The 13733-nt window shown below is 37.2% G+C and overlaps 1 protein-coding gene across 4 annotated transcripts in view; it reads right to left on the reverse strand.

Moving 5' to 3' along the window:
* The window catches only part of LOC100176457 (Kv channel-interacting protein 1), a 28505-nt gene that overhangs the window by 13084 nt on the left and 1688 nt on the right, over positions 1–13733 (reverse strand). For 2 of the 4 annotated variants that reach the window (XM_018812007.2, XM_018812006.2), the window contains exon 1: positions 11005–11613. The exons of the other annotated variants lie outside the window; for them this stretch is intronic. In XM_018812007.2, coding sequence (XP_018667552.2) covers positions 11005–11524 — 520 coding nt within the window. In that variant the 5' untranslated portion in view covers positions 11525–11613. Of the gene's footprint in view, positions 1–11004; positions 11614–13733 lie in introns of those variants that run through there. 4 annotated transcript variants of the gene reach the window in all.

A 13733-nucleotide genomic window follows, 5' to 3' on the forward strand; every position in this document is an offset into this window, starting at 1 on the left:
GTGTCCCATCTTCCCCCACCCTACTATATAGTATAAGTGTTGCGGCACGAAACAAACTTTAACTTGTAACGTCTTTGCTTCTAAATGAATTCTTCTATTTTTTTTTTCTAAATGAATCTTTTACTGAACTACCTTATATTTTAACGAATAAATAATTTGCCTTTTTAGCAGGTCCTAATCAATAAACTTTTCTAAATATAGACTAACTATTAATGTTTAATAAATGCTGCAGCTGTATCTATATATATCTGATAATATATATTATACATCTGCCTTCGACTAATTTATACTGTAGTATAAACCGCTAAAACAACTGCCAAAACAGTAAAATAATGAACACCAAAAATACTTTTATAGGCACTATACTTAAACTAAATATTGTTCTACATTGTACTTGCGTTACTGGCGCACATATCCACTCGTGCACGAAGTAATTTAAAGGTACCGCTGATACACTGTGGCTGCGACTTCTAATTAACCTCCTATTGAAACCAATGGGAAACATAGAAAAATAAACGAGGAGTGATGAAGCTACGTTTGACAATCCTGTTCGGAGATCAATAACTGTTTCTATCCACTGCGCATGGCTGAACGACTTTATTTGAGTAGTTTGCCTTTTATATTCATAAACCTTACTGGTGGCGTGCCTTTTAATCCGCCTATATTTTTCAGCATGGCTTACTCTACCGTGCTGTACTGGAGAGCATAGTAAGCCATGTTATCAACCATCTGAGCAAATAAGGGATTTGTAAGTGACTGTTGGGCAAATGGACGGTCGATCCCAAATCCCAGATTCTGTCCGTAATGTTCTATTTCGAAAATCATTCGCACTTAAGCCTAAATCTTCTGACATTAATACAAATTCCCTATACAGTAAAAATAGGGGTAGATGTACCATATACCCAGTTTTACAACTCTTCACTGACATAAACCAATACATGCGGTTCCTCTGCATGGCTATACATATTTGAGTAAGGGCTAACGCAAACGTTACATGCTGATGCTGTGAGACGTAAATTGATGTCGGGTGTTCTGGACTCAAGAACCAACGGTCACCACACAAGAAAAACTGCGCTAAGAGAATCGATGAACATTTAAATAACGGGTATGCTCGACTTCTCTTGTAAAATGGAACTGTTATCGTTCAGGGAATAGAAATTAACGTTTGCTATTGGTCTCGTGGGTATGCGCAGTGGTACTTTACTAATTGCTTTGTGTGGCAATAAAGGGGTCGGGAGTCAAAACGATCGTTACTTTAAAGTTTGCTTTTGATTTGCATATGGGAATTTCTAATGACGAATTTCCAGAAAGGTCAAGAAATTGCTGGAAAGTTTTCTTAATCGATATTCTAATATTTTTGTTATTTCGAGACCATAATTTTTCATTATACGCCCGTATATATATATACGTCTGCATGGAGATAGCTTACATATTAAAATCATAAACACAGAAACTGTGGGTCAAATAAAAACGTATATTCGTTTAGTTAAGAAGAAATGATGTTTTACTTTACTTAATATTGGTTTGAGTTCGAAGGTATATATAAAACAAGACGTTTTAAGCGTGGACACCGCAAATAAATACAAGAAGCTGTGTATGCATAGTAGGGTGTGGTAAGATAGGGCAATTTGAGCACATGATATCCAAATATACTGATCGTGTTTTAAGCAATTAACAACGGTCAGGGAGTCGATCGTGAGTATACGGTTTTAAAATTCTTTGAATGTTTTTAGTTTACTACCAAATAGGACGAGAAAACATGATGAAAAGGTGTCCCATTATCTCTCCCTAGCCTATTACACAGTAAACTGCTTTGAAAACTTATACTGAAACATTTTAACTCAATCAGCGCAAGGGCAAAAGTTGAAACAAATCTGCGGGAATTAACCGCAACGGAATAAATTTAAACATCTTATTAGTCACAACTTCGTAAAGTAACCGGTGCGGCCACCAGTAATTAAGCCCCATTACCCTTAAGGTATCGATCAGCAGTTGGAAGCCTTCCCTAAGCTCAACGTCGGTTCCGTTTTCTTTTAATTCAGTGTCACTAAATAAATAATACATGTCCGGTGTCTCGGTGCATTAACAAGAATGAATATTTTAAACTTTAAATCGGCCGCTACGACCGCTAAAGAGAAAAAAGAATTAAAAGACCTCGACCCCGCGTGACGTTAAACTAGATCAAGTGGTAGTTCATTTACCGAACAAAACAATGCGATAAATTTCATTCATTCATTCATTCATGCGCATGAAATGTTTTCGCATATACAGTGCAGTACTATGTTGATCGCGAATTTAAATAATCTAATCCTATATAGTGGGTTGAGGAAGATGGGATACCTTTAGCACATAATATCCAAGCATCCTTATCGTGTTTTTAACATTCAACTACGGTTTAGTTTTATAATTCTTTAAATGGTTTTTGTTTACTACTAAATGGAACGAGAAAATAGAATGAAAAGGTGTCCCATCTCCCCCAGCCTATTATAGAACTCGTTTAAAATAAAAAAAATGCATGAAAGTTTACAAAATGATAACTACATTTTTCCAATATATAAAAAAAAACTCAGTAGAAAATATTTTAAATAATTGGCTCATTCAGTTAGCAGTATATTCGTCAGCAGGTAACTCCTTCGCGCAATTTTGACCCTAAATAACCCAAAACACACTTGCTTAATTAACTCTGCTAATGGAAGCACGTGTATACGTATGTATGTTTGTTTGCATGCATGTATGCGTGTGGTACTACTGTTCTAAACCTGCTACGGTTTTTCGCTGTGAAAGTAATCTTTCAACAGCGAATTCTGCCGGTAAAGAGAATGCAATACTACCACCGAGTGAGGGCGCTGTTATACTGAATATGAATTAAAAAAACATACATAGATTCTATGGTATTGGCATTGGAACTGTATTTAGGAAATGACACTGAAATACACATGTTTAATGCTTTCTCACAGGGCAATGTTATAACCAAGGAGCGCCAAACTGGTAAAAACTAAAAACAATTTTACATTTTGAACTTTTCGTTCAAATTCAATTTAAATTTATTGCGAACAACTCATTTTGAAGTAGGTCAAAACGGGGGTGCATTTATTCAATTAGAATGTCCGGTTATCGGCGCTTGGCATAATTCGGCAACTTGGAAAACATAGTTCGATCGCCTCGTAGCATAAATATTTTAGTGGCCGAATCGACCAAAATTAAGCGAGAGCTACATACTTTCTTGGTCAAAAAGATAACTTACGTTTTGCGGTTGATTGGGTTATAATCTGTCATTCATGTGACAATTATAAATTTATAAGCAATTTAATCTAAACACGTTAAAGAGACATATAGACCATCGGAAAATCAAAATTTGTACATAAATTCTCAAATGTAAACTCAAAGTACTACCATAGTTTTAAAAAACAAAACTTAAAAATATCGCGCAAATTGCGTAAAATACGTTTAAACTCCCGTTAAAAAATTGGCCATGCGAAAGTAAATGTTATGTTGTATAATAGTAATTGAAATAGACAAAGAAAGCGTTAAATTCACAGAGAAATCGACAGTTTTTGTTTTTTATACTTAAGAAAGGGCGACTCGAAGTTCCAACTGTATATACAGTAGGATGGGGGAAGATGGGACATTTTTTAACTCTATTTTCTCGTTCCATTTAGTAGTAAACAAAGAACATTCAAAGAAATAGGAAACTATGTCCTCATGACTCTCATAGACCGTTGTTCATTGTTTAAAACACGATCAGGATATCTAGATATTATGTGCTAAAGGTGTCCCATCTTCCCCCACCCTACTATATATGAATGTGCCGGTCGGAGTAATCGTTTTCGGCAAGACACTTAAAGATTTTCGATTCAACTTAATTATAACTTTACTAATGGTTTGTTAGAAAATTAACAGCCACTAAAAGTGCTTCACAAAGTGATAAATTACCTATTCTAAAGTAGTCAAATGCTTGAAACTGATGTGACTTATTCTACTATTAATCTAATAAAGACAGCACACAAACCAAAACGCATAAATAGATTTTCTGGTTTCGGATGCGGCAATATTTTGTGGGAATCGACACACTAAATGGACAGGCTTATAGATACATTTATCGATTGGCATTGACATTTCTTCCGTATAAGTGAATTACAGACAACTAGAAGCCATGTATTGTTGTATATAATATCAATACGTTTGAAACTCTATAAGGTGGGGAGAGTTGGGACATCGTTTGTTCTATTTTCTCGTCCCATTTGGTAGTAAACAAAGAGCATTCAAAGAATTATAAAACCGCATTCTCACGACTTTCATAGACCGTTGTTAATTATTTAAAACACGATTGGAATATTTGAATATTATGTGCTAAATAGTAAAGATATCTCATTTTCCCCCACAGTACTGTATCCCATTTTATACACTATTATGGGTAAAACACATTAATCGTTTTTTCGCAGTACTCCGTAAACCAGGTCCCCCGACATTAATATTTAAGGAGGGCTCAAATTTGTTGAACGTTTGTGTATAAGACTCCAGGCCGTCCGGCATAATCTCCTGTAATATCTAATCCTTATTCTGGTGAACCGGTGGCAAAAAAGGAAATAAGCGGAACTGTATGGCCTCCGTTGCACAAATAACAAAATTTTAATCCGTAATTCGTTGTCTTTCAATATAAAAATAGATAAAAATAAACTGAAACAGGCGACCGGCATAGACTCTTGCAATTTTGTCATAAATATGACAACAGTTTAAAACATTTTACCCTAAGTTTTCATGCAACTTATGACATAACAAGGACAAAAATATAGTCGTGATACACACGACATACCTATATACGGTAGCTTGTAAACTACGATAGAAAACCATTGACACGAATCGAAAGGCGCGAACTCCCAAATATACCGAACATGGCAATAAGTTAAAACGCCTTGTTTTCCAAATAACGTCACTTTATTTCAAAACAAACTGAAGTTGTGCTTGAAAATGCGTTAAACCTTCACACCCGTTGTACTGTACATCAAATAAAAGTCACTGACACGCAGCACCATGCTGAGTTTGTGGTGTTTGCGTTCCGCTAAACCTTTCAAATATACTGACAGAGAGGTACAGGAATACAAAGCAAATATTACTACTGGTATCGCATTACAACAACCAAACGTGACGAACTTGAACGCAGAGCATAATATAGCTTAAGTAATGTATTAAATTACCTGTCGGGAAAAACCAGTCGTTTGACTTAAAATGCTGTCATAAGTTAAACGTAAAAACTGTATAGCAGCCTTGGGAATAATACAGAAAAGCAAATCTAAATATACCAATCGTATTGTAAACAATTAACAACGGTCTTTTAGAGTCGTGAGGAGATGGTTTTATAACACAGAGTTAGACATTGAAATGCTTATTTGATTTATTTTTATTAAAAGTAAACTAAAATATCTCAAGAGTTATGCATATAACGAGGGTATATAGAACACAGATATTACAGGACAGTATGAATATGTGGTCAGAACAATATACCACAAGGAAAAAGAGGTGCTGGTTTAAAATTGGCAAAACTATCCGTTATATATATATATATATGTACATATATATATATATGATTAGTTACATGTACAATTTTGAGTTTCTTAAAACATAATATTTCAACTCAAAGTTATTTTTTTTGATATCGCTGATTTTTTTTCAATGCACCATACAAATGAAATCACTCGTTCGATATAGCCAAACAAGTACATATGTGAATACACGTACTTCTGAACCGTGTCTATCAGGACGAGTTGTGAGTAACAGGTAAGCCTATAAGCTGTACATTCGTCATATCGGATTTTGTCTCGCTTTCCAAAGCCAAACAAGTATAAGGTACCGTGAGGTAAGATGGGATACCTTTTATTAGCACCTAAATCCTATATTACGAGGTCGTGTTCTAACCGTAATTAACAACGGTCTTTTAGCGTCGCGAGGCTATGGTTACATAATTCTATAAATATTCTCTGTTTACGACCAAATGTGACGAAAAAAAGAATAAAAGCATGTTCCATCTTACCCTACTTTATGTGTTAATATCGTATTTCTGAACCGTGTCGACCCGAGGGAATGGCGTGTAACAGGTAAGCATATAAGCCATACATAAATTCGTCTTAATGGTATTTTGATAATTAAATTCGCTCGGCAGAATCATGTTACGTGGAACGCTCAATTGGATAGACGAGCTATGAGGTCGCGTTTAATCAGCTTGTGGTAAATACACGGCAGAAAACACGTCTCAGAAGAGCATGGGTTGGCCAATGAACTTTCTGTGAAGCTTTCGCGTTTAAAAGATGACCACACGTTTTGATAGGAGGAACGCAAAGGCGTTTAAATTCGATTGCTGACTGAGCATGTTATTAATCGAAAACAACACGAAAATTGCACATAACTTGGGCATTTAGATATGGAACTACTGTGACATATATATATATATATATATATATAATATCATTTTGCTATGGCAATAACTATATATGATATTTATAATACACTATGTTTTAACTACTCGATTCTAATACTGTATAATAACACATGCACTTAAATGTACAGTAGGGTGGGGAAAGATGGGAGAACTTTTCATTCTATTTTATCCTTTTATTTTGTAGTAAACAAAGAAAACTTAAAGGCTTATAAATCCGTATCATCTCGACTCCCTTATACCGTTGGTAATTGTTTAAAACACGATCAGGATATTCAAATATTATGAGCTACAGGTGTCCCATCTTTCCCCACCCTACTATATATAGTGCATACGATGCTAAAACACGTATTCATTATTTTGCACCACACATCTAAAACAACATGAAATAGTCTTACAGTGTGTAACAGGGGTTTCTGGCAAACCAACAAAGCAGTTAAAGTTTTCGTAAAATATAAACCTCTTATAGCGTTGTGGTAAAATTGGGATGCGTTTTATGGAAAAACAAATCAAACCTTTTGATCTCGCAATCCCGTATCTGCCGAAGAGTCTGAACAGCAGCAGAAGGCCAAGAAACGTCACCACCATTTCAAAGCCTTGCAGATCCCCAGTAAACTTCATTGCTTTGTTGTTTTAGCTTCTTTCACGAAATTCTATTCGCACAAGATCCCTGTGTATACTTTCTATGGCTAGCCCTTTTGTTTGTCGCTTGTTTAACAGAGTCTAAATATCCTTAAGGCTTAGTTCAGCAGATGTAATTCGTTTAAGCAATGTTATTTCGTAGGAAGTTCTATATATCTTGCTGCATAAGTTCAAACGTCTGCATTGTCCAAGGCACAACTACACAAAGTGGAAATTTTGGGTCCAAACTGCTATGCTGCGATAATCGTGCTACACAGAAAGACTTTCAAAATTCCCCGGCGTTGCTTTTGCTCGTATTTCACCTTCGGCTCATACACGTCTTGGGTTGGTCGTTGCCAAATACTCGAATCTGCGTTTTTTCCCTCCAGCCGCGAATGTGCCGAGCTAGGACAGCGCTCGCTAGTTCTGTAGTGACGTTTTCCCAACAGCATGTTTAAAATGCACGCTTCATTGGTCACCACGTTGAAAACTTGGTCCAAAAATTAAACCCAACAAATGATGTCTCAGTCGTTCGTTGAACCGTACAGAAACGTGGTTTTAACATTTCCACGCGACAGACACCTGTTGGCATATCTATGACTCACTGACTGTAAATTAATGATCCACGACAAAGAAAATTTCGAAAATGGATAACTTCATTTTCCCCCAAATTCCAGAAGAGAGATTTTCAATCCAACCAAACGATCCGACGAAATCGCATGCGCTTGACTTGTCCCAGTGTATATTAGAGCCAACTGCATCATCGAAATACGCTTTGAAGAAAATCAATACCATTGTTGAAACTTGCCCGTCCTGACACTTAACCGTTATTGCAGCGACAGAAGTTATTTTCCGCCGTGAAAAACGTCAACTCGTTTTAATCAAATCTCCAGTGCAGTGCGCAAGCCTCTACTTTATTGACAACGGCACAGCAGAAAATTACAGGAGAAGACAATAAGCACGATGCGGTTTCATATTATATACTACAGAGTGTTGCAAACGATATCACATTCCACCCACGAAAGATACAGGCATTAATTGTGAGTATAATACTGTCCAGTAAGATGGATACGGTTAACACATAATTTCCCATTTCCTAATCGTGTTTTAAGAATTAACAACGTAGTATTCATTGTTTACTACCAAATTAGACAATAAAAGACAACGAAAACATGAACCATCTTACCCCATTCTACCACAAACTACGTACCGTTATACCCATTCTCCTCTATGCGTTCATATATAAGTGTTTGTGGTAACTCGCATACGTGCAGTTGTAATCTATCTTGTGCATTTTCCCAATTACACGCCTTATCTATCTACACGTTTATTTGCACATAACGATACCCTTGACCCGATGACATTTGATACGCCCTTATGACGTGTGGTTCACCGAGATGACGTCATTACGCCCTGAACATAAACTTTTCACTAAGTGCACGATTTTCAACTTGATATTCGGCCAAACATTCGAATTAACTTTACAAAGGCATATATGTGGATGAGGCGCGTGTATCTACGCTACCTCGCGAGCTAATTCAAATTAATTATTAAATAGAAGTCTTTGTATATATGCAAAGTCTAAAGGCGCTGACGCAATGAACCCGCAATCCTATACAGTGTGTTGCTTTATGATGTCTATGTTCGGGTAAATGATAGAAAAAGTATGCGACCATGGAATTTATACTTTAATGCGCGGTGCAACAATATTCTGTGGGGTAGGAAAATAACGGCTATGGGTGTTATTCGTAAAAACGACGCACTTTATTCTGCTTATAAATGCATACCACTTTATAACGAACAAGGGTATACCGTTGTCCATATGGAAGCAATAGAAAATGTTTTGTTTTATTGTCAAAATGGGATGCATAAATTGTGACTTTGGACAAAGCGTTTAAAATGTATAACAGTATTGACCTATGCTTAATTAAAATCTTGTTAAAACGCTAGAATTTCAATTTGTTAAATCAGAATTTGGAAATATGGTATATTGTGCTTAACGCTACCAATCCTACCCCACGTTATTGTAATTAGGCACATAACCCTTCATACGCCATGATATAAATTTACTGACAAAACTACAACTAATGGGGAAAGTTTACAAATACAGTAACACGCACATTTGGTATAGAAGTGATAGTACATAAGCAAATATAGCATCTTTAAGTTTTCGCGAACATCGGATTCTGTGGGTTTGTTTAAGCGCGCCACCACGTGCATACGCAATCTAAATTTAAATCCGCTTAACGGCGTGGTGTACTGAGCCGACGAGCACATGCACTGCTCAAAGTTCACATGTTTTTTTGTCATATATACATTATTAAACAAACACCAAACTTAAGTTTAGTAAAAGCAAAATCAACGCAAAAAGTATGTTCGCGCTTAAAGTTTCCGAGTACGCTATGGCACAGTGGTTACTCACGTAACGGCAATTGCTCCAACCCAATGGTCGTTAATGGGTTGTCTAAATTATCAGCAATAAAAACAATCATCCACAAAGTTACACACGTGGTTACTCGTAAACAGACACGAGGTGCATAAAGAGAACACTTGTGTTTTTACGACTGTCATTACTCCGTCCGGTTATATGATAACTCAGTTATACATTCATACATGCATTTCATACTAACAAACTATAAGACAATGTAGCTTAAAAACGCAGTATGCAGAAATATAAACACTGTGTATAGGCCTCACACGGTTGCGACATTAGACCAACTGTTTTTTATCAATCGACCTTAACAAACAAACCGCTACACACGACAGAGCTTTCTATTCAGCCGTAATCAAAATACATCTGCCTTCACAAACGAACAGTTGAAACAACGAAATGTCGTCATGACGTCACAAATGTACGCCACAGTGGAACCGTGTTTAGCCTGCCTATGCCTCTAGCCCAGAAGGTATGGGTTTGAGTCTCGGTTGTGCTACTATTGTGCGCACTTGTGTCCTTGGAAAAGATAGTTAACGGCAATTGTTGTGTGGTCCGTTACTTTACAAAAAATACTGTCAAATTAAAATAACAATATTACAGATATGTTTTCATCACTGTCGTTGTCCCGTCGCTCGATATAATTAAATTACGTTCATTTATTCACAAATACTGCATTTCTGGTTATACAGCGAAGCCAACAAGAACGTTCCGGCGACGTATATTCAATATTGATTACCAAGAGTCCAAATTAACCTTGGCTTTGAAATATGCAGAGTATTTGTAATTCCAGGATGATTCTATGCCATTATTGACAATTATAATTACTACTTGCAGCTAAATTCCTATTTGATAGTTTTTGGATTAAATTTTCGGAGACTAACTTTTCTAATTCTGCAGACTAGTTAATTAGCGACGCTTAGCAATGCCATGTAATTGGATTCGTTAGGCTGGTGAATTAGCTTAGAAAATTAGAGTGTTTCAGGCAGATTGATTGCATGTGAGCTGCACTACTGTCCCTGGGGTATCGCACGTCGCACTTGATGTAACATTACACAACTGATTCTAGTTACCCTTATGCCCAACGGGTAGATAAAATACAATTAAACGGCCAGGTATGGGAAAGAGAGTTTGGAACGTAGATTATTTGTCGGACTTTTGTATGGTATACCTATATATTTGTAAGGAATTGAGTATGCGCTGAATTGTATTGTTTATACAGCTTTAAAGTTCACTTTTCGGGGAACGCGAAATCGCACTTTTAAGACTTATAGTTAAGTTTTTACGGCGACTGATAAATTTAAATTGCTTTTTGAACAATATATAGCAGACCTCTTAAGCTTAGAGTATCACGATGCCTTGTACTACTCGCACGTGTTTCAAGTGAAATAGTGTACGAACACCAATCATATGACGACTGTCGTTTTCGGGCCACGCGAGCATATAGTGCAAGTTACATTCATTCAAATGATTATTGTAGGATTGTGGTTTGACAAAGAAACATGAAACACAGCACACTTACCCTCTTTCTTTCCTTCCAAGTACGACAGCACACCACCAGATAAACGGCCTAGAAATTGCACTAAACGCTGTTTCCACGCATTCCGTGCTTTTCCGCAACCTTCCGGTTTCGATTCCGCCACGGATTGCATGTCCTCGGACATCGTTTCGGGATCGGGGGAAATTGAGACGAATCCTTGCTTCTTCTCGTCGCTTCTTTTTCTGAGAAGCTTCCCGGATGCTGGGATTTTGCTATTCCCGTTCGGAGGTTGCGGAGGACTCCAGATTTCAACTTCCATGCCTTCTGGTTGAAGACTGACGCTCCTCCGCGCCGGAGAAAGTGTATTTGAGACCAACTTTTCATAATCTCCATTTCCCTTCACCAACAAAGCTGATGATTCGTTGCTATCATGTCTTACAGCTTTTTCCCTCACATCAAGTTCGTTAAACAGATTCTCAGCATCTGTGGTCGAAGTCCCACTGTTCGGCAGGGAAACAGCTTTCCGATAATCAAGCGCGTACAGCTGATATCTGTTGGTCATTTTAACAAAACTAGCTTTCCAAACTACGCAATGCAATCTTATGAACAGTTTACAGTCCCACTCTAAGGCGGTGGGAAACCCTTTACAAATATAACATAATAACATTCGTTAGTAAGGGAAGCAACAATAAACTACTCATAACATAAGGTCACAAACCTTACAAGCAATTTCCTCTACCCAATATTGCAACTCAGTACATTAAGCTCACAAAACAACGTAAACCGCTGTATCTAATATGTTACATGCCTCAAAACCTAATATCTACCAACGTTATAGCTAAGCCTCGCTTGTGGCTGAGTAATTTCGGCAGAACGCAATTGGCGATGCTAATCTGGTCCTGGAGGCTAAACCGGCAAGACACGAAAAGCCTTTTTTTGCGAGGTCTAACATTGTTATGTACAGTTGATAAGGTAGCACTTCCTCAACCGCGCATACTTATGGCCTGTTTCTTCGTTATTGCGGCTTTTAGAATAACTGCCCACGCTTCATATATACAGTGTATGTTTTAATGTCACTTTATATAGTAGGATGAGGGAAGATGGGAGAGCTTTAGCACATAAGATCATGTTTAACTATTAACATCGGTCTATAGGAGTCGTGAGAATACGGTTTTATATTTTTTCAATTAAATGTTTTTTGTTTACTACTAAATGGAACGAGAAAATCGAATGAAAATGTGTCCAATCTTTCCCCAACCGCCAAAGTCTAAAATAGATCAGTATTCAGACTAAGGAATAAACCGAGAATTTATTTATTTAAAAGTATAACCAAACTATTTTTGTTAAACAACTAGGTAATCCAAAATACCTTCGGTCTTTGTTATCTTACAACCTAAAACTAAGATATCCATATTCTGTTTACATTGACTTTATTAAACGGTACTCGCAATTCATTATTTTAGTACAGGTGTTCCTGTACTGTCTGTCGCCAGCTCTGTTATTCATCTGTTCTAAAAAGAATGCAGTAATAATGCGTCGAATAAAATACGCCGATTATATTGATTGCTCTGACGTGTGGACGGCGACGAGGGGGCCACGAACTATTTTTTCTAGATTAACGCGAACCTAATAACACCATATATACCTCATACGACGCGTGAGATCTCGCCCGCGCTTTCATTAAGCCGTGTAAACACGCCAATCTGCCATCGCTCATTAAAAATACATTAGTCTACATTGTTTTTCACTGTAAGAGACCAGAACGGTATAACTGTTGCATTCGACAATAGGCATAAACAATAGTGGCAACGTGGATCAATGCCAACGCTTTCTGTGACTGGCTGTCTCTTACGTAGATCGATGAAGCTGGCAGTTCCCTATCTAGTATTCCTGTATACAGTTGAACTATATTTATATATTCCATCTGGAGGTAGCGTGCGTTCAAATAAGGTTCAGCGCTATCAGGCAAAGAAGTAGGTACGGGTTCTATTCAGTATTGATTAGATATATCCCAACTAATGCCGGCTTTCCCTTGGCGGGTTTAAATGAAATTGACGCTTAGAGTTAATATACATATATAACCAACCAAGATCTAATACACAAAGTCATCGCCCTCCATTTGACCCCGTAATGTTTAAATTCATCGCGAGAATTTAATATCGCGGATTGGTGTAATCACACCGGCACTGTGGTGGTTTCGCAGCCGAAAGTTACCCCGTGAGAATTATCAAGGTTCCAGAGGTCGCTCTCCTACTATTCGGCCTTACTAAACTCCCAAAGGACTTTCACGGTGATTACATTCTGTGGTAAACAGATACGAAATAGCGTAACACCCAAACGAAGCCTGACCCCCGGGCGTGCGTCATACACAGGTAACATAACAACTGAACGACGAAATATTTTTCGAGCATCCCAATACACAACACAAGTACAGCAGAATGCGTATATGTCAATTAACATTGACGAACGCGTGTCTAGATACCATAGTTCTGTGGAGTATGATGGAATACCTTTAGTATCTAAAACCCTTATTTCCTGATCGTGTTTTAAGTAAATAACAACGCTCTTTTACAGTCACGAGGCTACGGTTATATAATTCTGTAAATATTTTTTGATTCCTATTAAATGGGACGAGAAAATATGAAAACATGTCCCATTTTACCCCACCCTAATATATGAACATCATTACGCCACCAAACGGTAAATAATTTTAATAACTGCCCCTACACCGATATTGATTGCTTTGAAGTGCATTAGCAAAACGGCCGAGA

The sequence above is a fragment of the Ciona intestinalis genome, chromosome 5, assembly GCF_000224145.3.
Source record: "Ciona intestinalis chromosome 5, KH, whole genome shotgun sequence".
Lineage (NCBI taxonomy): Eukaryota > Metazoa > Chordata > Ascidiacea > Phlebobranchia > Cionidae > Ciona > Ciona intestinalis.